This window comes from Sander lucioperca, chromosome 1 (genome assembly GCF_008315115.2).
Source record: "Sander lucioperca isolate FBNREF2018 chromosome 1, SLUC_FBN_1.2, whole genome shotgun sequence".
Lineage (NCBI taxonomy): Eukaryota > Metazoa > Chordata > Actinopteri > Perciformes > Percidae > Sander > Sander lucioperca.
This window is the reverse complement of record NC_050173.1, coordinates 23,751,406-23,775,358: the sequence shown is the minus strand read 5'-3', so window position 1 is coordinate 23,775,358 and position 23,953 is coordinate 23,751,406. Positions and strand designations below refer to the sequence as shown.

Here is a 23,953-nt window from a genome sequence, read left to right as displayed (position 1 = left end):
AAAAACTAAAAAAACAAGGGAGCTGAGGAAACAATGCTCTGGGAGCTCTCAGAGGCTGGCACTTGACTCACAATTGCTCATTTTCTTTTTCATTTGTTTTATTCAGTCTGCTTCATGTGGAGCTGCTTTGCTTGGTGCCAGTTGGTCAGACTGTAGCTACTTGAGTCATTGTGCAGAAACAGCTGATAACATTCACCAAGTCCTTCCGCTAAAAGTCATTTCATCTCGTAGATAATGAACAAAACATGATAGAGGTGTTATCTGTATTTATTTTGCTTATGAGAGAAAGTGGTCATATCAAATATTTACAACTGCCAATCAAACATTTGCAATGTAACATTGACAAAGCCAAACATTTGAAATGATATTGCCAATCTGATGGTGTAACCCGCTGACAAACCTTATCTGCAAACTGGTAATATTTCAGAAAGTGGGTTTATTATTGGAGGGCAGTCGATGGAGGCAGGACAATGAGGCTACTACAGAACTGAACCGATAAGAAACTGAAAGAGGAGAAACTCGGAAAGCCACATCAAAGATATTATTTAAAGACATTATTTATCCTGTCAATGTTTGCTGAACATGAATCTATTTCCTCATCAACACCCTGATTTCTATTCAGACAGTTTCAGACACACCTGGGAGCTGCAAGCAAACCCACTGACCTTCTGATGCTGGCCACCCATAGCTTAGGGTTAATGCCTTGCTTAAGGACACTTCAGTAATAGCTAATAATGAGACAAGGGTGTGCCTCATAGCATAATGACCAAATATTTTACAATTTATTTTACAAATAAAATAATGATTATATATTATACTAATGATATTCTGTCACCAGCAGTTGGTTCAGTGGGGCATTATGTTGTCAGTAGCAACCCCTGCTGTCACAGTTCTACAAGAGTTGACCTGACATTGTTACATCCACCATTTTGTCAGATCTGTGACCAAGCAAATATTGACTATTTTGAATATTTATCTATCCAAAGGTCCTTTTCGGAGCATTATCAGTAGGCACTCTTTTGTTCCAACTGTTATGTTATTTGTTAATCTACATTTTAGGTGATCAGTTTAATGCCAACCAACTTAGCCTATCCATTATACTTATTCATATAGCTGTCATATTGCTCCAGTAATATAACATTCTATATAACTGTTGTCTACTGTAACTGTTGATGTTAGCTGAATATATTATACTCTTTTTTACATTTAAGCCTACTTTACATGTATCTCTACTAGATAAATTCCCGTGTTGTACTTCCTATGGGGAATTCATGTTGATAGTTCACAGGTGGTTGGTGGAGCCCAAAATATATATATAGACTATTTGCCCTTTTGAACTTTATTAACTATTGCTCGTTGCCTCAGCTGTTAACATTATCTGTGCTCTCCAAGTCTGACCTCTGCTTTCAATCACAGACTGTATAAAAGAAAAAAAAATATTTTATGCAGTCTATGTTATCAATGTTGCAAGTTACAATACACAAACAAGCACACAGTACTACCATCAATGAACTTTTTGCTAACACCTTCACCATATCAACTTAACTGGAAGGGCACTCGAAGAAAGCAGACCTCCGCCAAGGCCTTTTCTGTTCACAGCTTGTTCCATTGCCCACACATGCTAAACATATATATTCATTATTGGAGAGTCAAAGCATCATGCTTATCTACTTTTTAGAAAACAAGGTATGACTGTTTTTTGGACTTCAGTAGATGATTACTGGCCATTGGCTGTAAGTGAAGAAAACTTCACTAGACACAGACATACTTGGTGTCTGTGGAGAACATTTCTTCTCCAGTAGAGCCTGTGACCCAGATCCCTTGAAAAGTCACTTGGCTGGTTGAGGAGGTGGGGGAGATGGTGCTCTCGCTGCCTGAAATGACAAACAGCAGGCAGGCGGTGGCATGCTTTGCTTGCCAAATACAGCACTCGACGTTCAAATAGTGCTGACAGGGAAAACATAGACACTGTTATCCAGGGTCCCCCACTCTAGAGTGAGATGTTGAGGGGAAAAACTCCTCCCAGCAGTAGACATAGACCTGTCTGTATTCAGAGGCCTAGGGTTTCTACTGCCGCTATCGTGAAAAAAATCACATAAATGCAGATTTGAAAGGTTTGCATGGGAACTGATGTGTTTAGTGACTTTCAGAATGGACAGGCCAGTGAAACCAGTTACAAAATCCATTGTTAAAGTACACAAATACATTGGCTTCTTTGAGAAAACAAGAAATCATTTTAACTATCCTGACAAATCTCTTTTTATATGGTTTACACCTGACAGTAGTGATACAGGCCTACCAGTGTTGGGTGTAACGCGTTAACGCGTTACACTAACGCTACTACTGAAAATTTGGTAACGAAACGTAGTTCCTTTTTCAATTCAACGCAACGTTACTTTTCCCAGGGACAGATTTGACAGCGACACTGCCTTCTCAGCTGCGCGCTCACAAGCTCCACACGGGACGTGACAGAGGCCGGTAGCAGAGTAATCATGGCAAGCGAGAAGCAGCCAAAGCTAACTTTTGAGTGCGTTTTAAGCTTTGTGGCTTTTTGCTAGACCACGCCCTGAGCCAGGCAGACACAAAGCTGACAACCTCACAGATGGATGCGGTGGAGATGGCCTCATACATACACGCAGAGGACCGCTGTGGACTTGTGTCAGTTTCACGGACACGCAAGGATTTCCAGAAAAGAGGCTGCATGTGTCTACGACAATGCACGGACCATCGTGGCTGCGCGACTGGTACAAGTCGATACAGACATTACATAGTATACACTAACACCGTGTAACGCCGATGACCTGCTGATGTGCATTCAACCCACGCTGGACTCATTCATAATGAATCAGCCGTCACTCTGTGAGTAGAGAATCCAGTCTGCAGTGGAGTTCAGACACTTCACTGATAAACCATAGATTGGCTTTATGGTCAAAGATAGTTTTTGTATAATTAACTTCAGTCTCTGCCAGAGACCCCTGCTTTTAAAAGCAACGTAAAAGTAACGAGTAAAGTAAAAAGTTACTTTCCATAGGGGGTAACTAAGTAAAGTAACGGATTACTTTTTTAAGAAGTAACGAGTAACGAGCAAACACTACTTTTTAAAAGTAACTTCCCCAACACTGAGGCCTACTAAGTATAAATGCTGCCCTCTTTGCTTCCTGCTAAGTTGATTGAACATTCGACCCGTCCTTTGTTTGATGGTTTTAATTCAACAGCTAGTATACCGGTTGCTATTGCACTGCCCACTACGATGATAAACTGCAGTGTACTGCATTCATTCATTTATTCATTCAAGCATATCCATCACAGTACAGACTCTTCTAACTGGAAACAAGCTTTCCCAGGGAAGCAGGCTCAGGAAACATCTGACCTGTATTAAAGAATGCATGCAGATTCCAAGAACGGCTATTTCTGTTTTACAGGTTTAAGAGGCGTATTGTAATTTCAAATTAAAACATAGAGTTAAGCACTATGGAAACCATTCAAAATAACATAGTGGAAACTGGAATGCCTGCTGGCCACACTTGTAGTTGCCGGTAGAAGAAGCTTGCACCTAGAGTATATAAATCAGATTTGTTAGCAATTGGCTGAGAAGGTGAGTGACATTTTGATTTTTCTTAACTTTACATGCATATGCTGTATGATTTAAGGCAACATAATGGTACCTGACTTGGGAAGAAGTGGGAGGACTTACTTAATTTTAATCACTGTACATTCCCATCCCCCTTTGCTGTCAGTTAGGTGTGGAAGTTGACTCTAAAAAGAACAATACCCATGAGCTTCAGCTGTCATTTCAAAGGGGAAGACATTCAGAATGCTCTGTCATTGCAACAATTACCGACTGCCTCTAAAAATGAAAACAAGTGAATTAATTTAAACAGCTGAATGCATTATCAGGTTTCTGTGAAGCAGAAAATGTAGCTTCAGCGCAACGTTAGTGGCACATCCAACAGAATTTTAAGCTCTGTGATTAGATGGTACCATAATGCATCTTGGGAGTTGTAGTTGACTTCTTCCCTGAAGTTTGTATGTATGTATGTATGTATGTATGTATGTATGTATGTATGTATGCAGGGATATACCTTTGATATTTGATGAATGAACCGATATTTTCTAATGCAGTTGCTAATATTGAAGTGCTTTAACTGTCAGGTACCTAACATTATCCATTTAATAAATGAATGGGACTCTTAGTTGTGGAGGCCTAAGTAACTAAAATAACTCCTTCCAACAATGAATGGGTGATGTACACTTCACATTACACCTAAAAGGCCACCCACTCTCTTTCCTGTTTTTAAGTCCCCACTTTAAACTGCTTGTTTGTCTGCATCACAATCTATGAATGCACAATGCACCTCTGTAACTTCAACCCTCCATGTAGGCCTATGTATATGTGGAAAACTGCACATGGTCCCCATGGGCCTGTGACCCTTATAACCCCAGTTCTCCCCCTAATCTCGTAATCTTTAGCGGAACAGCAGCCTCTGTGATCATTGGCAGGTCAAGCGTGTTGCATACCTTCCTCCAGTGGAGCTCAGGGGGGATATGTGGGAATATCTGCAGGTAATCCGCATCTTCTACTAATATTTGCAGCCGGATTTTTCTAATAAGACCCTGTGCTTATGGGTGGGCTAGGTGGGGGTAAAAACCTGACCTTCTTCGGGAAAGTGAAGCCAGACAACTTAAGTATAAGAAAAATGATATGAAGAAGCGCCCCGTGAGATGACCGTTATGATTGGGAAGCTGAGATGCATCTTCTGCTGGATGTGCAGCGCTATACAACTGTCGCCTCTGGCAGAAAATCACAGCCTAATGGAAAGAGGCATTGTAAAAACTGTAGCATGATCAGAGGGCATCTCAGTGTAATAAAACACACTTACAGTATATGGGCCTTTAAGCCTGAAGACAAGGTGCAGCTACAGCTTTATTGTGATATGCCTGAGTCTATTTGCTCAGAGAGCAACATTGACTGAACTTATTCTAGAAATGCCACTCTATTAAATACACAGACTATAAAGGCTGTAACAGATCACAACTATCTTCTACAAAAAACATTTATATACTACTTATTTGCTTTTAAAATGCCTCTTGGAAGAAGCATAATGCCGTCTGTGGTTTAATGTCCTGCATCACATGTTGTTAGTCAACTAAAACATTTTCTTAATGTTAGACAAAGATTATAGTTTTGGTTAAATTAAGCTTAGCGTAAATTCAGGCAGGACACAGAAGTCATACGCCCGCTGATTGAATTATCATTCGTATCTGACACACACCAATCACAGCCATTCTTAAGGCGGTCCTTTTAAATATGACTCCCTCCTCACTGATCCCTGCTACACTGATGCTGCTTCACTCACTACTGCTGCTGGCAACGCTTTGCCTCCACCTCCCCAGCCTCCACCTTTCTAGTTCAGAGTCCTAACATGACTCAAAAGTTTAAAATGGTTTTCTATGTCTTTCTTTTGGCTCACGCTTTTATACCCAGGGGGGTTTCTGCAAAGCGCTCCCTGTTTCAGCTTAGCATGCTGCTTGGCTGATCCAGGGAGCATTATCAAGAGCGGAACCATCAGTGACAAGCATAACTGTATTTCCATTTGTTGCAATAAATGGTTAAATCTATGCCAAATGTTCCTGACTGAAGTATTGAAAAGGTCAATGCATTTGGGTCACCATTGACCTTTTCTTGTGTTGACTTCGGGTCACACTGACCCGTTTTCAATTTTTGTTTTATATCAGAAAATATGGGAGGTAGAAATAAGCACCGAAAATGTGTAGAAGAAAAATGTAACAATTTAAAACGAAAAAGCAAAAACAAACAAAGAAAAAAATATGTGTTTTTTTCAAGTTTGACGGGAAGACAACACAAAGGTTAACCCAGACTAACTGTAATCTTTAGTTACAGTGCTGTAACTGCAGACTGCATTAGCCTTTGATCAATCATCATGACAAAAATTAGCCTGATATCCTCAAATGCAAATCACATCATGGGTAAAATAATTATGAGAGAAAGACAAGGCAAACTTGTAGACACAACCAGAGCCTGCGGTGGTGTTCAGGGTGGAGCGGTACATGCATTTGCTTTCAACCCTATTTAATTTCTGAAACCATACAAAGCATTTTTGTAGCACAACTGCAGATGTCATTTCTAGCAATGTTTTTTCTTAATAACCATGAAACATTATAGCCATGTGGCAAACACATGGAAATGAAATGTGCGATGCTTGTTATTGTAACATAACCCTCAGTGGTAGAGGAAGGAAATGTTCACATTATTTATGACCACAACAGACAAAATTTACATTTCAAAGTTCATGCCCATTCTGTTAGCCTTTTTGAGGCTTTTGTCCAAATCATTTATTGTGACAGATAGTTACTTCCCACAGCACTGGCCCTCACTGGGAGACAGCCCCCTCTGGTATCTTATGGAGTCATCAGCAGCCGCTTGCCAAGTTTAATACGACTGGGGACTATAACTCTCTCTGCAACTACTACTAAACATGCCAGACAGGTCTGGCTCCCTCCCCTCCCTCAGATCGATATCAGATTGTCTCACAGAGCATCAGCAATCAAGCACACCAGAACAGTGAGCGCTGAGACACTCTGGTCAAAGGTTACAGACAGCCTGGCCAGCTTCGCCCTCAGCCAATGTGTGACCACTGTTTCAAAGAGCTCTTTGAAACAGTTTAACATCTCTCTACCCCACACTGCCCCCTTCACCTCCGCCTCTTTCAGCCCTCTCCCTCCCCTCTCTCCTCACTGTTGTTTTCCTTTCTCAGCCGTCCTGATTAAACCTGGAGATCCCAGCGGGAGGCTCTGATTTCTCAGCCCTGACTGTTACTGTAGTGAAGTCAGCGCTGCATGTCCTCATACAAGGCCAGTCAAACCCACTGGCTATAATGGCTGAGTAATGAATGAAGTTAGACTAGTGCAACATCTGCAGTACAGGCATGCTGTTACTTTGAACTGTACCCTGTGAGGTTCTGTTGTCTCGTTATGTTGTTGTATACATCGCTGTCAATATGTCGGTCCTATACAAATGTTTAACTGTTTACTGCACTTGCTTTTTCAATAGTTAAGAAAGTCTATATTAATGCTTTATATATCAGTTATAAGTTATTTATAATAAAAGCTTTTTAGTTTTCAGCTTTTGGAGAAAGCTCCTGCACAGCACTTGCTTTGTCTTTTTTAGGTCTTTAATTATTCAGGAAGGCCCATCTGATGGATTGAAGTTCTAGGAAAGAGTTGTAAGACATATCGGCCAACATCCATTTATTAACAACTTATTAACATCGACAATAAAGTGGTCAAACAGTCCAATGGATGGAGTGTAAAAGACAGAGCAAGTGTCTGGAGGAGGCCATAAGTGGTTCTTAACTGATCTAAAAAGCATAAGTATTATATATATGCTTTATTAATCATTAATAGAGTACCCTAATGTATCCAAGTGAGTGTCTTGTGGGTGAAAGCAAATATTCAGTGGATTAAGAAACTCCCAACAGGATGAGAAAACAATCTGCATAAATCAGTGCATCAATTGCATCCCCAGAAAATAAAAATCAATAGTTTCATTAAAGTTTGAATGATGGCCCTATGCTCTACTAAACAAGCTCGCGCCCACACACGCACGCCAACACACACTACAACAACAGCAAAGAACGTGATTGCCAAATTGCGAAATTATGTCAAGAAATCATCAGAGGTTAATTATTTACTTAATTCAAATCAAAGCAGACATACACCATCACATTTAGCCTAACGTGGACGTAACGTTAAACATTGACAGAACTGGATTTCTGAATTTGATAGTGCAACTCAGTTCGGAGGGTAAGCAAATTACATCGCCCGGAGCTACTGCTGCATGAATGGAGCCGTTTTTATGATCACAGGGAAAACTTCCCCCGGGGGACATGCGATTTCAGAGGGTTTTCCCCCTTAAACATACACGGGTACACTTTAAAGGTAAAAGGTAATTTTGCACTTCCTATCCTGGATAATGCTGTTTGAACTGAATGAAACGCTCTCATTCATTGCAGTTTAAACTCAAGCAAGATGTGCATTTTAAAAGAATGGCTTTAAGCCCAGTAAGAATAAGCATTTCGTTATGTGTGCGAACAATTCCCATGTTCATGTTCAATTCAATAACTTTTCTGAAACAACAAGGAAAACTCACCGTTTTGCTCCTTTACACTTGGAGGGTGAAATTTGCTGACATGAGTTGATTCAGCTTCCGAGCCATATTGTTGGAGAAGCGATGCAAGAAGGAATATTAATGGAAGGATCATTTGGATGAGTGGTGGTTGGCGATCACAAAGCGCTGTTGACGGGATGGTTTGTATCACAACATGCATGCGTCGTTTACAGGACACCAGTGCTGTTTTGGACGCATTTGGAGAGGATACAGGCAGAGTAGAATCCACATAATCTTAATCATCAGTCCTTCTGGAAAAAGTGAAATGTATATCTCCCTAAATCAAGACAAATCCTCATCCAAAGCTTGCAGACCTTGCCGCTTCTGCGTAAAGCAAGTGCGCACCTGTTGGTTCGGAGAAAAGTTGGATACTGAGTTAAAGCTTGGCTTTAAGTAATTATAATCCTGGAATTAGTTGTAAAAGCGTCCGTATTCAGGCATATCACCTATGGTACGATATCATTAGAAAAGCACAGATGCATTTTCGCAAAGGCGCGCGTCCACGTTGCGTTCTTGACTCCGTCTGAATAAATCCTCGCAGATCTTTACGCATTAGAGCAACAGCTCACACACAGAGACAGCGAGAGAGTGCAGCAACCTGATACAGTCTGCACCCAGAAACCATTCGTAACACCGAGACGGGTTCTGTTGTCTGGTAAGGTCTTGAGTCATAACTTGGTGTAGACTGAGATAAAATATCGCGGCGCGGCCGGGGTTGGGTTTTTGGAGACTGCCAACTGACGGCACAACAGGTGCTATACATAAAGTACAACTTCCCAGCCGAGGAAACTCCCCGGCATGTTAACTATTCCGTTGCTGCCTGTTCCAATGAGGTGTTTTACCCACTTTCAGTCAGAAATTGTTAAATGCAGTTCCATTTGTTGCAATCAGTTTCACAGAAAGTAAAGCAGCTCAGCACAGTCTGTTATGAAGAAAAGAGTCTTGACACAAGGTAATTCTAAAAATAACTTTTGACTATTGCCTCCACAATAGAAAAATAACTAACACATTAACAAATAACTTTAACACTGAGTGGACATTTTTGAAGTTCGTTACACAAAAAAAAACATTAAACATGTTTTAAGTCTAATACTACTGGAGTTATATTTCTCATTCTAAATTTTTCAGAATAACCTTCTCCAAACTGCTAAAATCAGTAAAGTAAGAAAGACAATTACAGTGAGAAAATAGAAAGAATCAGTGGCTGAATTTGTCACAGATTAAATATGAGAAGATGTGTTTTCCTTGTAGAATAATTCACTCTTCTCTCACACAATACAAAATATGACATGTGATGTAAATAGTTTTCCGGATAGTTGTCTAATGTCAGTCAAAGCTCTGTTGTTAACAATTTGGCCTATTTTGGGTAAGACAAAAATGCACTTGCTACTATGTGTATTCTTCTCCCTCTATCTCAAATGTCATTTTCTCCCTCTGTGTTAGTGCTCATACATATCTTTTCCCTACTATTTCTATTGGGCTACATATTTGTGGCCCACTTCTTTGCCAAGGGCATCATGGTCCATCAAATTGATATCATATACTTTGGTTAAACAATGAAGTCCACAGTGCATATTCATATCAGGAGCTTCATCTTTCAAAAGGAAACTTTCCATAAGAAAAAGTAAGCTTGGTTTAACCATGGAGTGATTGTTTAAAGCCTTGAATCATTTTCCCCATAGACAGATAAAAGATAAATGTGTACCCACACAAGACTCTTCAACACGCTGTTGTGCATTTTGCCTAAATGTTTCCGTGGAAGGAAATCTGTAAGAGCTTCACAATTTGTCATATCAAAGCTTAAACGCCGCTTGGAACAATAGTCCCTCCTGTTCCCAATTTCCTTTCTCCCCAGCACACGGTTGTACCTCATCAACTGCATTTCATGTGGTTCCTCCCATTCTATTGTTGGCAAAATCCACCAGTGCATCCCCCCCACTCTATGGTAAGTCTGCTGCAGCACAGACACAACAATCAAAGGAGAGCTAGAGACATATTGAACCCATTGAGCCAGACACATGATGCAATGCTGCAGCAATGTACCCCCAGTCTCACATAGCTCAGAAACTACCACCTCAAAGAGGCAGCAGAGCAGCCATCCCCCCAGCATCAAGGTATGAAGATAGGTTTTATGGTTTTAATCAAAGTTAGATTGGGAAAAGAAGGCATTGGGCATTGATACAGTTATTTCATACATGTTTTGCCCCTGTGGAGAGGGGCATATAGAGGTCTTCTTGTGCCTGCTGCAAGGGCCAAGGCCCTTTGTGTAAAAGAGAGTATCACATTCCAGCCCTGCAAGGGCCTGCAGCAGATGTCAGCACTTCACATTGTGGAATACCTCTCTTTTTCGCACACACACACACACTTATACACACTCATTCACCCCTTGAGGTTTTGTCTGTAAAAGCTGGGTATTTTGTCTTGTTGTCCACATTTGATTGTGGCTTCCATGGTGGTCTTGGGAAGCGTGGAGGCTTTGATACAAAGAAATGTAATAAACAGAGGAAATTAGAAACAAGGCAGACCTTTTGGGTCACGGCTAGCATACAGAGACCAGAGACACGCCAGCCAGGAGGGTTCTGTGTCCACCGAGCAGACTGAAGATGGAAATGTATACAATAGAGAATTCACTCTAAATCCCATTAGACTTGCTTGCCTTTTCGGGACACATACTGTCAAACGCCCTCTCCCAATCAGTCTGTATTACACAAAGCATTTGTCACAGTGTCTGCTAAACACCCGTTTTGTTCCAGGTGAAACAAAGTGAAACACATGGGAGTGGACATGTTTCCTACATCCAGGTCGCAGCTCATTATTACATCTTGAAGAAAAAGGCCTTTGAGATGATTTCATTTATATGGTAAAAGCTCCTGCAGCAGCAGCATGAGCTTTTGCTGTGTGGTCCTGCGGGGAGCAGTGGGAAATGTGCCAGCAGAGGAATTTAGAAAGAAATGACTCACATTTTCTCGGGAATTTAAAACAAATTGAATTTTACGTTCATTGGTGTGCCAGATGAGTTATTTTCATTGAATCACATATATAAGGTTGTGCTAATGCTCTAAGGGTTCTGTGTTGTATGATTATTAACCCCTTAGCATTTCCAGTATATTCAAACTTCTATTACTCAAAGCCAATAGCATTTACAGTGATCCTGACTGTTGCAGAAGAAGCCTCAGAGTGTTACCTTTCAAAAGAATCCATAGACATGCATGCAGTACACATGGTTCAAAAACAGCTTCCAATTTACTTTGGGTATGCCTTGGATAGGCGTTTTTGGCTAATTTTACAGGAGTGCTAAGGGGTTTAAGTGTTGTGTTTAAGTGTGAGATGTGTAAAGTGTGGCATCATGGTGATTAATTGCCCCTGGCTGCACTTGGCTTTGAAACCAGAGCCCCCTGGTGGTGCCCCTCAGGGCTGCAGTCACGCATTTGCACTTTGAACACTTGTTGATGCTATTGATGCAAGTACTGTGGAAAATGTCTCAGTTCTGGACAAAACCACACTTGTTTTCACTCCAGTCTCTGTTAAAGGAAATGCCATTGCCATTGTTTGATTCTTATAAATTCTAGGGTAAAGCGTTAACATGCTGTCTAATAAAATAATGCATTTCTTATCTGCCTGTCCTGTTCAGCGTCGATGGGGAACTGGGGCTTTCTCCTTCAAGCATATTTGATTTACACCTCTAAAAACACCCACAATTGATACAGTATAGAAGTCTATACTGTTGTTTTTCAGTGCCTGGTTTATAGTTGCCATAGAAAAACAGTTAACTATGACTCCGAAACCCCAGGCAACTATCATGATGAGAACCCACTGCTTCTGAAATGCGGCTGGACACTAAGGGCATCAAATGCATGCATGTTTTTTTTTTTATTAGCTGCTGATGACCTGGACATTTAGATTTCTTCTGCTGTGGCGTTATTGCACTCAACTATAAATTACTTTATTTTGTAAGAAAAAACATTGGTTACATTGTTCCTGAGTGGTAGTCTGATATTGATATTCAACTGGTCACAGTAACATGATCACCTGTACGATATATTAGCATAGCTATACTACAATATAAAATACTTTCATTCAAAGTAAAAGTACAGAAGCATTATCAGCAATATATACTTGGAGGATGTATTTAATCAAAGGCATTGCACATGTTTTGTATGTAATATCACAATCTGAAAGCTGTCAAATGTATACAGTGGGGTAAAAAGCCCAATATGTATCTTTGAAGTGTAGTTGAGTAGAGGTAAAAAGTGAAAAAAAGATTAATATAAATATTGAAGAAAGGGCAGTGTTATATTATAACATTTCAGGAATGTATCTGATCACATAAACAGAGGAGCTATTATGTTGCAAGCACCCCCTGTTTCTTTATGATAAATTTCAGGAACAGCTGTCGTATTGTTATTCAGCGTAACATTTGAAAAAAATACTGGACATCACATTTTGGAAAGAACCTCTTGCTCCTTCAGGATAGCCCTTCTTACCTCTGAGTAGAGTCCTACAATACTGGAATGAAGCTCTCCTGCTTAAAAGCTTTCTGGCTTGATGCCTCCCATCATAATCGTAGATAGTGTTGCACTTATACTTAACATTTGCTGACGGAAAAAGACTATGGCATTATGGCAACCTGCCATATTTACTGATCAAGGGGTCAATCTACCACACTGCCAAACTTAATTAATATAGTATTATACTGGAGCCCAGCGCTGTGTGGTGCAAGCCTGAAATGATGTGCATATCTCTACTCTGACCTATTAAATATACAAAGTATACATACTGATTGTGTGCAATTTGGATAGTATGCACTAGTTCATGTTGTTGACAGATGTTGCAAATCTGTCTTGTGTTAAAGTGCCTTATTTCTACCAAGTGTAATATGGCTTCAAACATGTTTTGTTTACAGGTCAGGTAGAGGAAGCACCATGCAGAGGGGAAAGGTCTTGATCAATAACTAAAGGGAGCACTCAGCAACTGAAGAGATGCCAATACCTGAACATGTCAATGTTCTGTGAAACTGCCTGTGCACTGTGCTGCTGTAATGAAGGAGTTGATCCATGCAATAAAGGACTCTTCTCAAGCCAGCAGAATTGATCTTTTTCTGTTATTTCTTTATTTTTTTATTTGCACATTTTGAAATAAAAAAGTAATCACAAGAAAATGTAAAACCCTCTTAATTAGCAGTGACCTAAACATAGGCTTGTAGGGGTGTTTGTCCCCATCTTTGAGACGCCATCCAGTTGAATCCTCACTCAGCTTTAAATATATATATATATATATATATATATGTGATGTACAAGCGTACATGCGTACAACTGTTTTGCTTTCATATTACTCTATGTATATATATACATATATATATATACATGCGTACATGCGTTTTGCTTTTATATTACTCTATGTATATACATAGAGTAATATGAAAGCAAAACGCCTCAGAATTGTAAATCATTTTATACCCCAGGATCACTGCAACAAAAGCTGCATATTGCGCAACAGGACTGAAAACAAAGCACAACAGTGCAATTAGAAGAAAAAAACGAAAAATAGGTTTGTGGATTTATTACAGTATCACTTGTTTTAATTTCGATGTAAATGTCGTAAACGTCAAAGAGTTCCCTTTCAGAAGAGACAACGATAAGGACTATAATAAAAAAGTTCAAGAACAGTAACTTTTATTTTGGGTATGGGGTGCTTGGAGATTAACAGAAAAAAAGTAATCTATATATGCAAGGAAAAGTGGCTCATTGTGTAACTCCCCTTGAGGAGAACACATCAGGTCCTATGAACAATATTTTCACAGTACAATTTACAAATAATCATACACCCCCACTTACTATTTTATTTTTATTTCTTTACTCGCAACAATGTACCATGTTACTATTCATGAAAATGACTCTAAATCCAAAATGAAATTCACTTTACACACAGACAGTTACAGATATTGAAATGCCATTAGTCCTGGCCTTTTGTTTCATCTTCATCCTTCAAGATTTACATTAAAGTCTCATTCACTTTGACAGCACATATAGCATCTGCTTCTTCCTCTTCCAAGCGATTTATCTTGTCACTGATCTGAAGTTATGTCCATGAAGCTTATCTGGATTCAGTTAAGGAACTATCCATCACTGCTGAATTGAAAACATGTTTTTTAGCAGAAAAAAATATGTTTAGTAGCAACACTTGTGCAAGTCTCCGCCTGTCAAAACCTTTATTTGCATTAGAATAAGAATGTGACAACACATATAACTCTTCTGAGCTACAGTAGTAGTAGAAATGTGCTCTGCGCGCCAGGTATAATACCACAATAGATTGGTTCAATCCAGCCTGACATAGTTCTGGAACGGCACATGGTTGTCCATCAGACACATGGCTTGAAGCCAGCCAGTGAACATTTTTGTAGACAACACAAAAGGATCCTTGTGCTGCATTGCAAGCCTTTTGATTGTAACACCAGAACCATGCCCTGTGTTATAAATCATTAATCTCTATGCATATGGTGCAGATTCATTTGTGTATGCAAATGGAATGCCTTGTCAGTCAAAATTATACTACAGGGATCAATGTGGAAAGGCCGCCCAAGTTGTTTGACATAAAGTGATGAATGAGATACGGATCATAAATTGTGGGAAAAATCAGCTCAGTTGTGTTCTGCGTTGGGATTTTTATTTTCACTGAGAGAACAAAACTTCTGGCTTCCTGTTCAGTACTTTTAATGTGTTTCAACTAAACTCATAAAATGTTTTGAAAATGACACAAACAGTTCTGACTTTAGGGAAAAGTTATTCATGCAGAAAAGTTATAACCACAATCAAATCCAGATTACAAGTCATTTCTATCATCACCGATGTAATCAACTCTATTTGTGACCAATTTATGGAGACTGACACAGATTTCATTACACCATAGTCTCCAACATTTTTATTTGAGCCATTTGGACATCCACATTTAAAGTTCAATAAAACATACTGATAGTAAGTGGCAGATACTAATAACTGTCTTTTATTGTTCAAAAATTACATTCCTTGTATTCAGTGCTTCTCCTTTATGATTTCCACTAAATTTAATTAAATGATGTTGACATGACATCTCTGTTGGAAATTAAATTCCTTTAGGTCAGGTAACAGGCAAGGTTATCCACTTAATGATGGACAAGTACATTTTTATTCCCAACATGAATATATTTTAAATATTTGTTCTTGTATTCTATCTTATTTATTATTTCATGTATATTGTATCCTATTATTTAATGTATATTCTGTATGTGTGCTGTGTGTCTGATATTGTGCTGCTGTAACAATGTAATTTCCCATATGTGGGATCAATAAAAATCAATCTATCTATTTAAACAAGTTTGTAAAGATTTGATCTACAGTAAGTGGCTTCTATCAGAGAGAAAACTCCATCATATTAGCAGTTGTCGACATTAGGCTTATCTAAGTCTATAATACCACACACTCCTGACAAGAATGAGCAGTATTCTACTGCTTTTGTTAGTTGAGCTTCTCCTCCTTTAATTTCTTGAGCGGAAAGACACCTTGACATGTTAGTGACCACCAGCAGAAACCTCAGCTCCCTACAGAATACTTTGTACTGAAGAGGGACATCAATCTCGTATCACATAAAAGTCCTATACATGCTTCATAAAATCCCTTAACTCATAGACTTTAAATATAAAATTTAAAGTCTAAAATATACAAAATATGTTTCAAGCTTCTAATTTAAGCCATTCATTTATTTAACTCATTCTGTCAGTTAGCTATATGTTCTTTGATTCATTCACACGCACAAGCCAGATGTAAACAAAAGGGTTACCTACCACCAAGATGAAACACATCAACCTGCTATGACTCCCAAATTGATGGAAGTGTATTTTAACAGACAGACTCTCACTATAGCTAACAGAACAAACTGAGTTATTGACCTCGGAAACAGCAGTCTCTGCACCACAAGATCCATTTAGTAGCCTATCTGTTCTGGAGTTCAATCACATCACATTATCTTCTTCAGCAGGTAGTTTGTCACTTGAAGGACTTTTTTCTCCATCTGCTGATGAAGATCATGCTCGAAAGCTCCTGTAACAGCTAGTTAATGGACCTTGTGGTGTTTTCGCCAATTTTTTTATGATGCTAAATGTTTTTTTTTTTAGATCAGTAATATTTGCAAACAAATCAGTAAAATAGGTCTATAATTTCACTTATGATCAAATCTACGTTGATTTATAGTATCATTTCCTCATTCACTATTAGTTTTTTTTTTTTTTTTTTACAGTCTATGCTTTTAGCCTACATTTAGATAATCTAATGGCCATTCGATTTCAAAATTACATAATTCATAATAATAAAAATATAAATGGAAGCCCTCATTCTATATCGCCTGTGCCTGAACTATATTGCATCCATAATTTGCCGTCGGTGTCTGTTTTATGGTCTATTCATGCCTCACTGTTCACGTCCATCTGCCGCTAAATACCACGCGACCACTGCCATAAATAGTGAGACGCTTGTTACCATCACGTGAATGAGAGCATTTTCACCCCCCTGGCTGTCACGTCACGTCTCAGCGTTTAGCTGTGGTTGTGGATGCGGAGAGCGGCTGTCCGTGGTGCTGATGGGAGGAATGACGCTCTCCAGCTCTGTGCAGCCGCTACTGCGCATGTTGCATGACAGGTACCACGCAAGCCTCCATCTTGGGCTTCCCGAGCTGAGGCGAAAGAGCAGCAGCCATATACACACACTGTTTCCAAAATAACAACAAACCGGGCGAGGTATAAAAAAAAAAAACTTGGCATTTTGCCGAGATGTAACTTTTCAACAAATTCATTCAACAAATTGCTTCAGTGGAGAAAGCGGAGAACAGAATGGGAAAGAAAGACATCGTATGGTCTAGAAGGCTCTGTTAACGACTGCACTGTCAGCTTTACCGGGTCTAGTTTTCGAAGGAACTGACAGGTGACAAATCCAAACGGTAAGTGGTGGAATGATTTGTGATGAACGACTTTCGTGTTATTTATGTTGGTAACGTGCGCTCGTGTGATGTGTACTTGCATGTTCGCGTTCATATGTAGCCTATATCTCCTTCCTGCATGCCCCCCGTCATGGTGGTCGCTGTTTGCTGTGTTGTTCTCACGCGAGTCCTTCTGCTTTGCTGATGCTCCGGCTGTGGTCAAGTGTCAGCCTCTGTCACTTACTTTTCTGTTCCAAAAAGACCAAACACGACGAGCAGCCACAGGTTGTGAGTGCTCCGGTAGTTTGCGTATATAGGCTACTGGGTGTATTGCATTGGCTGCATATCAGTTTTTTTGATAAGCATATTGCACAGGCCTTTCCTCGTGGGTTTTTGCAGTTAGATAAGAACACCGGATAGCCCATTGAAATGTATCATAAAGAAAACAGTGAATATCAAATATAATTTTACACAACATCCCATAACTTTATTGTATCACTGTTAACTTAAATAGCTTCTGGATAATAATCACTCATTTACATTTGATATGCGATTATTATCTTATTACATTCATTATCTTTCATAGAACTACATGATTATGGTACAGATTCTGAAAAAAATGCAGAGCCTGTGGAAAATATGTGGGCAGAGCCGAATTGCTTATTGACCTTGGACCCATGGGGCAGACCATGTGAGGCTGCTTGAGTCACTCTCAGCCAGACTCTGCAGTTTTAACATTGCCAGTAGTAAAACACAGGTAAGGGTAATGTTCTTCAGCGGTCGCACAGTTGACTCAGGCAGAGCCATGGTCAATTTATGGACTCGGCCTCTGCTGAACGCACATCTATCTGCAAAAGAATCAGTTTAGCATGGGTGCGCATGCATGGTAGCCTGGTTACCTCTTAAAATGTATACAACTGTACACACAACAAAGTGCACAAGATCAACAAAACCAAACAAGTCACTCAAATCTGCTCCAATATACCATGCATTATTCACCCCCAAAACAGCCTCCGATAACTACTTGATTAAGGCTAAAGTTTGGGTACTAAAGCAGAGTGTATTGGAGAGGAGTTGTGCAACTTGTTTAACTGTAATTAACTTATTTTTTTATATATTTTTAATGAAAAAATGTAGGTCAACAATTTTTATATTATCATAAATGCATAAAGCCCCTAATACAGTGATACATGTTAGGGGTCACGAGTTGATCCACAAGACAAGGAAGAAGGAGAAACAATATTTCCGCTGCTCAAAATTATGTTTATTTTTATGACTTTCTTCAGTTTTTTTGCCCTAGTGAAATATTGACTTTTACCCCTCTACGACTCTAAAAACTATAAATAAAATGTAAAATTTAAGGGCGCAACGTCGTCCTTTAAGGGTTTGGATCACAAGACAAATCTTAAGGATAGTGAGATGATTCTTTGTGACATAATTCGCAAAATAGTAGAGCATTTTAGGCCTTTATTTTGACAGGACAGCTGAAGACATGAAAGGGGAGAGAGAGGGGGAACGACATGCAGCAAAGGGCAGCAGGTCGGAGTTGACCCCGCGGCCACTGCGTCGAGGAGTAAACCTCTATATATGGGCGCGCGCTCTACCAACAGAGCTACCTGGGCACCCAAGACAGAACATTTCTTATGCCCAAAAGTAGTTTATGTTCATTTGTTTAACTTTAAAAAAAAACTACATTTCTCATGATTACTGAAGAGTTTTAGGATAACGATTCAGATTATTTTTTAAATGTAAGAAAGCAACGACACGCTTTGGTTAATCTGCTCACACACAAATTTAACCTGTGACAAAGGGTTGGAATGGGACATTGCTTGGGTATTAAAGGGTAACAAGCCAAAAAGAATTGGAAAACAGTGCTATGATGTGCTGTATGTTCATGCAAGTGGTCATATTTTGAGTGGCAGCAAGATTTTAACATGTTTCTGGAGTAGATGGATGGTCATGATGGGAGTTGTCAAGATGGGAGTTGTCATGTAGAAAATTGTATGTAGGTCACATAAGAAATGTTTTTTTTTTTTTTTTTTTTTTTTAAGAAATGTGCCAAGTGTTGGTTGCCAAGTAAAACATTCCTGATAACTCCAGCTGCTGCCATCTGATATGTGTGGGTCAGTGTTGACATATGGTGGCCACCTTCTCCTCCACAATGGTAACACAACCCCGCAGTTTGCAGGAATATTCCTGCAAGAATCGCTAAACGGAGTGGTTGAAACATTTTCCGCTGGAGAATATGATGATCAATGTGCGGGCAAGGAACAGTCGGGGAGTTACTAGGCCAAGGCAGTGAGAAAGTTAGAGTGTCTCTGTCTAGACAATAAACTGCTTCAGTTACAGTCTGTCTCATACAGTCTTGCTGGAAGGGTGGGGGTGAGGCTGTTGGCTAAGCTGTTGGTCTCAGTGTCACTATGCAATGAAAGGGGACCAGTTTTCTAGATGGTGAATGAATCACATAGGTACTATGGCTGCTAGCTGATTAATGACCACTATCAAGAAATGCAAAAGTGCACCACCTGTGCCTTGAAGTGTGCATTTGTATGTGTATTGTTCTGTTACTGTTACTGTTAGCTGGCTGTGGATTTTCTAACAAAGAGATATATGGCAAAGACACAGTACCATATTATCTCCTACATTTTAGTATTTGTTGTGTGAGAATAGATTGAACTATAACACTACAGTTATCATAGATCAAACTAAATTATATAGTTTATAAAGATCGTGAAACAGAACTGTGGTGATAGAAAAGACAATATACAGCTGTATGCAGAATCAGCATTATTAAGCCTTTTTTTCTGCAGGCTCTAGACTGAAGTAGACAATATTTCAGGGTCACATTCAACTGACGAGTCCTGAATGACCGACCATCGTTATCCAGGTGCATTAATCCACTGATTGGATTTATGCTTGAACTTGCACTACCTGATTAAACCATGTCAGATTTATTAATTTACATTTCAGACATTAACTGTATGTGACATGCATGCTAAGTAAATGGGAATGCGTCATGTCAGGAAAGTAAAGAGAAAAGTCACATTGTCTGGAAAACACGTAATCCCATCGAGGGCAAAGCTTAAGTGGCCACTGTCCTCTGTAACATGTGCAGTTGGATGCTGAGATTTGTTGAATGTGACAAGAATACAATTCATTAAATTGCACACTATTAAGCCTGAGTAATCTAAATGCTGTGACTCCTTTTCTTTGGATAAATGGTTTGTTGTTTTTCCCTCCGCAGACTCATCTCACACCAGAATGTTCATTAAGAAGCTCGCCATCTTTCTCCTGGTCCTCTCTCTTTGTCTAGAGGGAGGATCTGCCAAAGAAAAAGGAACAAAGAAGGGAAAGAAAAAAGGGAAGCAGGTTTACTGTCCATCGTAAGTATGGGAAAAACCACACCATGTGCTGTCATACAGTGCAAATGACTCATGACACATGACACGTACTGTGTTTCATGTATAGTCAGAAGAGACATTACACAACTGTTGCCATTAGCTAGGGAGTACCCCCATTAGCATGGTGGCTCAATGGTTAGCACTGTGGCCTCACGGCAAGATGGTTCTGGGTTCAGTGCCCTTGATCAAGGCACTGGCTCAGATCTGGAGTTGGTCCCCGGGCGCTGTAAGTGGCTGCCCACTGCTCCCTTGAGGGATGGGTTAAATGCAGAGAATGAATTTCGCTACATGTGACAATAAAGTACCTTTACCATTGACCAATAACCTGACATTCCTGTGTGGAATTGGTGGAGTTCCCCTTTAATTACCTTTTCAGGTGCCGTTTAGCATTCAGTTAAAGCATAACTCTGTCTGTTTTACACCTGATGGATCTTACTTTTCAGTCATCACCTGCTTCACTGCAGAGCTACTCAAGTCTGATATGAAACTGTAACACGGTCACTTAGGAACAATGGGCATCAAATACATCAAATACACCAAAAGCATGTGGTGTTAAAAAACACAGAATCCTTTCAATGTTAAAAAATAGTCACAGCTTTTTGTATCAGATTGATGCTACCTTGGCCACTCTTAGCATTTCCTTATGTACTCTTTGCTGACGGTCTGCAGATGTCTAGTATCATATGCAACTGTTTAATAAAAACGGAAGTTGTCAGGTTATAGATAAACTAAAAAGGTAAATTCTGTATATGTCTAATAACAGAATGAACATCAATATGCCCCAACATGCCTTTTGGACTGCCCATTGTCTCTATGCCGTGTAGAGCTGCATCCACTACTTCCTTAAATGGTAACAAATGGCTCGACAAATGAAAGTTCTTGAAATGATTGCGAAACCGTTTGATGTAGTCCCAGTATTGGCAAGTGTAAGCTGTATGACATATTTCGAGTTTAGTGCTGCGGATGCCTTTGTGGATCAAGGGAACCACTTGGTTCCAGTTTAGCTGTTGTGCTTGAGGTTGTCAGTAGGGCCTGTTAAAAGAGAGAAGAAAAGAGGTTTAGTGGATGGGAATTATGTGTTTCACTTTGATCAGAGGAACCGCAGAACATACACACACAGTGCGGCATTCCTATGGAGCACTTTAACTCATCCTCAGTGCATGATAAGGTTTACATAATGATATGTAAAGTGCTTTGAGAAGGGGGAATTCTTTGGCAGGAGAATCATTGCCACCCACAGGGAGGCTTTCTTTTTCTTCTTTCTTCTTGTCAGATCCTGTTCTCCCTTTTCCATCTCTCTATACCATTGTTTTTTCATCAGTCAACCTCAGACAACAAATCATGTTTGCTTGAACGTCTCTAAAAGTCACCAAGTTATGTTATGGTGGTAATTGTTAGTAGACAGCTGTTTTTTGAAAATATATACTGTTTGTCTTGAAAAGTCATGTTTATTCTTTGCCACCCACATGGCAGATATATTGAGTCCAGGCAACTAAAATGAAATTTCTTGATGATATTGTTGTATTTTATGAAGCATTTGACACAATTTCCTCATAGAAACCAAAATAAATTTCCTTAGACAACCACGCCTCTGCTGTACTGTGTTTAGTGCTATAGCATATGTTAGCATGATAAAACCCTAAGATGGTAAACATACCTATGATATATGAGCATGTGAGCATTATCACTGTGAGCATGTTATCAGGCTGGCATTTGCATTTAGCTCAAAGCACAGCTAATCTTAAGCACAGTCTCACGGAGCCACTATCAGGGCTGTAGACCCATGGCTTTGTTAGAAATATGACGCTAAATGACGTCAAGGTGTTACATAATTGTTCTAGAAGGTTAAAAAAAAGTTCCTTATCTGCCTGGAGAATCATTCCAACTTCCCCAGTCAACATTGCCTGCATGGTTCAAATGTCAAAAGCTAATTTAATCCCTAACTGGTAGCTCTCTCAGGTTATAGTTTAATCAAAGAGTATACAGAGTAGAAGTGGGTGTGCTGTTCATCTGACAGGAATTTGACCTGCTAATGTAATCGTGCCTGCAGTTCCCTCTCTGTCTTTCTTGTTTGCAGACAGCTGTCATCTGAGGATTTGGCCCGAGTACCTGAAAATTCAACCAGTAACATCTTGAACAGGTTACTGATCACCTATGATCCCAGAATAAGGCCCAACTTCAAAGGCAAGTCTCTTTTCGTCTTCATCTGTCTCTGTCTATTCTTAATTGACATTTCTGCTCTGGTGCTGTCATGCTAATTAAAGACATGAGTATACTATGAATATGTAGGTCCAGATTTCTTTCATAGACTTGGTGCAGGGACAGGTGTCCGCATAAATGGTGCATGAGACATTTACGGAAAGTCATTTCCTGTTGCACATACACTTGCATATTTAACATGTACTACAACAATGTTACAATAAGCCGATGTTCTCAGGTTGACTGTCTTTCCTCAAAAACATGTTCAACATGTTCAACAGGTGTTGATTTACACACACAGGCTGTTATGGGAATTAAATCATACATATTTACAGTGTGAAGTTTGTATATTTTGTTTTTCACACCTCCGCCTCTAGAATCTGCCACTGTTTTATCTTTTTTTTTTACTGTCCACCAAGTATCCACATTTACAGTGTACTGTAAATGTCACACTGCACCATGCTTTCAGTCCCACAGAGGACAGCAATAAAACTAACAAAGAGGTGATTGATGACCTCTACGTCTGACTGATGGTCTTACCAGTCTTCAGGTAGTTTCCATCCTCTGGCACTTGGCAGCAGAAGCTGTATCTAGGACTCAATGTTTGATGTATTGTGAGCACAATCAGCTCCCTCTCTGTCTGCCTGCGATTGGTCCAGCAGCCAAACATCTGCTCTTGATTTCAGGGTGGGCTGAAAGCTCCCCGTCCATAAACATCCATGTCATAATCTCCCAAATGACATCCTAAACTGTGCCTTGTACATTACTTTGCCTAGGCCTATAAAATAGTGAGCTGCTTTGAAAGACCCTATAGAGAATGTTGAGCTAACACTAGAAGTGTTTGTTGAATATTTGTTAGTTTTCTTGGTTGAATTAATGCATGCACGTTGTAAGCTATATGCCACCTCTATATTGCACATTCATTTTGCGAATTTCATGATATAATGTATCCTGTAAAACTCCTGAGCCTCCAGTAAACACCTCAAAGTAAACAGTTCATTCAAAGGAGGGTGAGCAGTCGGCATTCATCAAGGATTTAAATAGTTTATGCTAAAGGCTGAGTGGAGAGAAATGCCAGTATATGTATATGTTTAGAGTGTTAGCTTAGCAGAGAGGACGAGAGGGGTTTTTATTACTTTGCAATGTTGATAAAGTATTTCACAAATCATGATCAATAACACAATCAATTGCATAACCAGGTACAATATGTAGAAAGACTTAC

General features: G+C 39.6%; 2 protein-coding genes across 4 annotated transcripts in view; one reads left to right on the top strand and one right to left on the bottom strand.

Annotated features, from left to right (window-relative positions):
• pdgfc (platelet derived growth factor c) overlaps nt 1-8,934 on the bottom strand; it is a 47,157-nt gene extending 38,223 nt beyond the window's left edge. For both annotated transcript variants that reach the window (XM_031303756.2, XM_031303757.2), the window contains exon 1: nt 8,171-8,934. In XM_031303756.2, coding sequence (XP_031159616.2) covers nt 8,171-8,348 — 178 coding nt within the window. In that variant the 5' untranslated portion in view covers nt 8,349-8,934. The remainder of the gene's footprint in view (nt 1-8,170) is intronic.
• A 7,872-nt stretch (nt 8,935-16,806) lies between these two features.
• The window catches only part of glrbb (glycine receptor, beta b), a 28,059-nt gene continuing 20,912 nt past the window's right edge, over nt 16,807-23,953 (top strand). Inside the window, exons 1-3 of one of the 2 annotated variants that reach the window (XM_031303750.2) lie at nt 16,807-17,152; nt 20,376-20,514; nt 22,610-22,716. In XM_031303750.2, coding sequence (XP_031159610.1) covers nt 20,393-20,514; nt 22,610-22,716 — 229 coding nt within the window. In that variant the 5' untranslated portion in view covers nt 16,807-17,152; nt 20,376-20,392. The remainder of the gene's footprint in view (nt 17,153-20,375; nt 20,515-22,609; nt 22,717-23,953) is intronic. The other variant, XM_031303749.2, reaches the window with a different exon arrangement.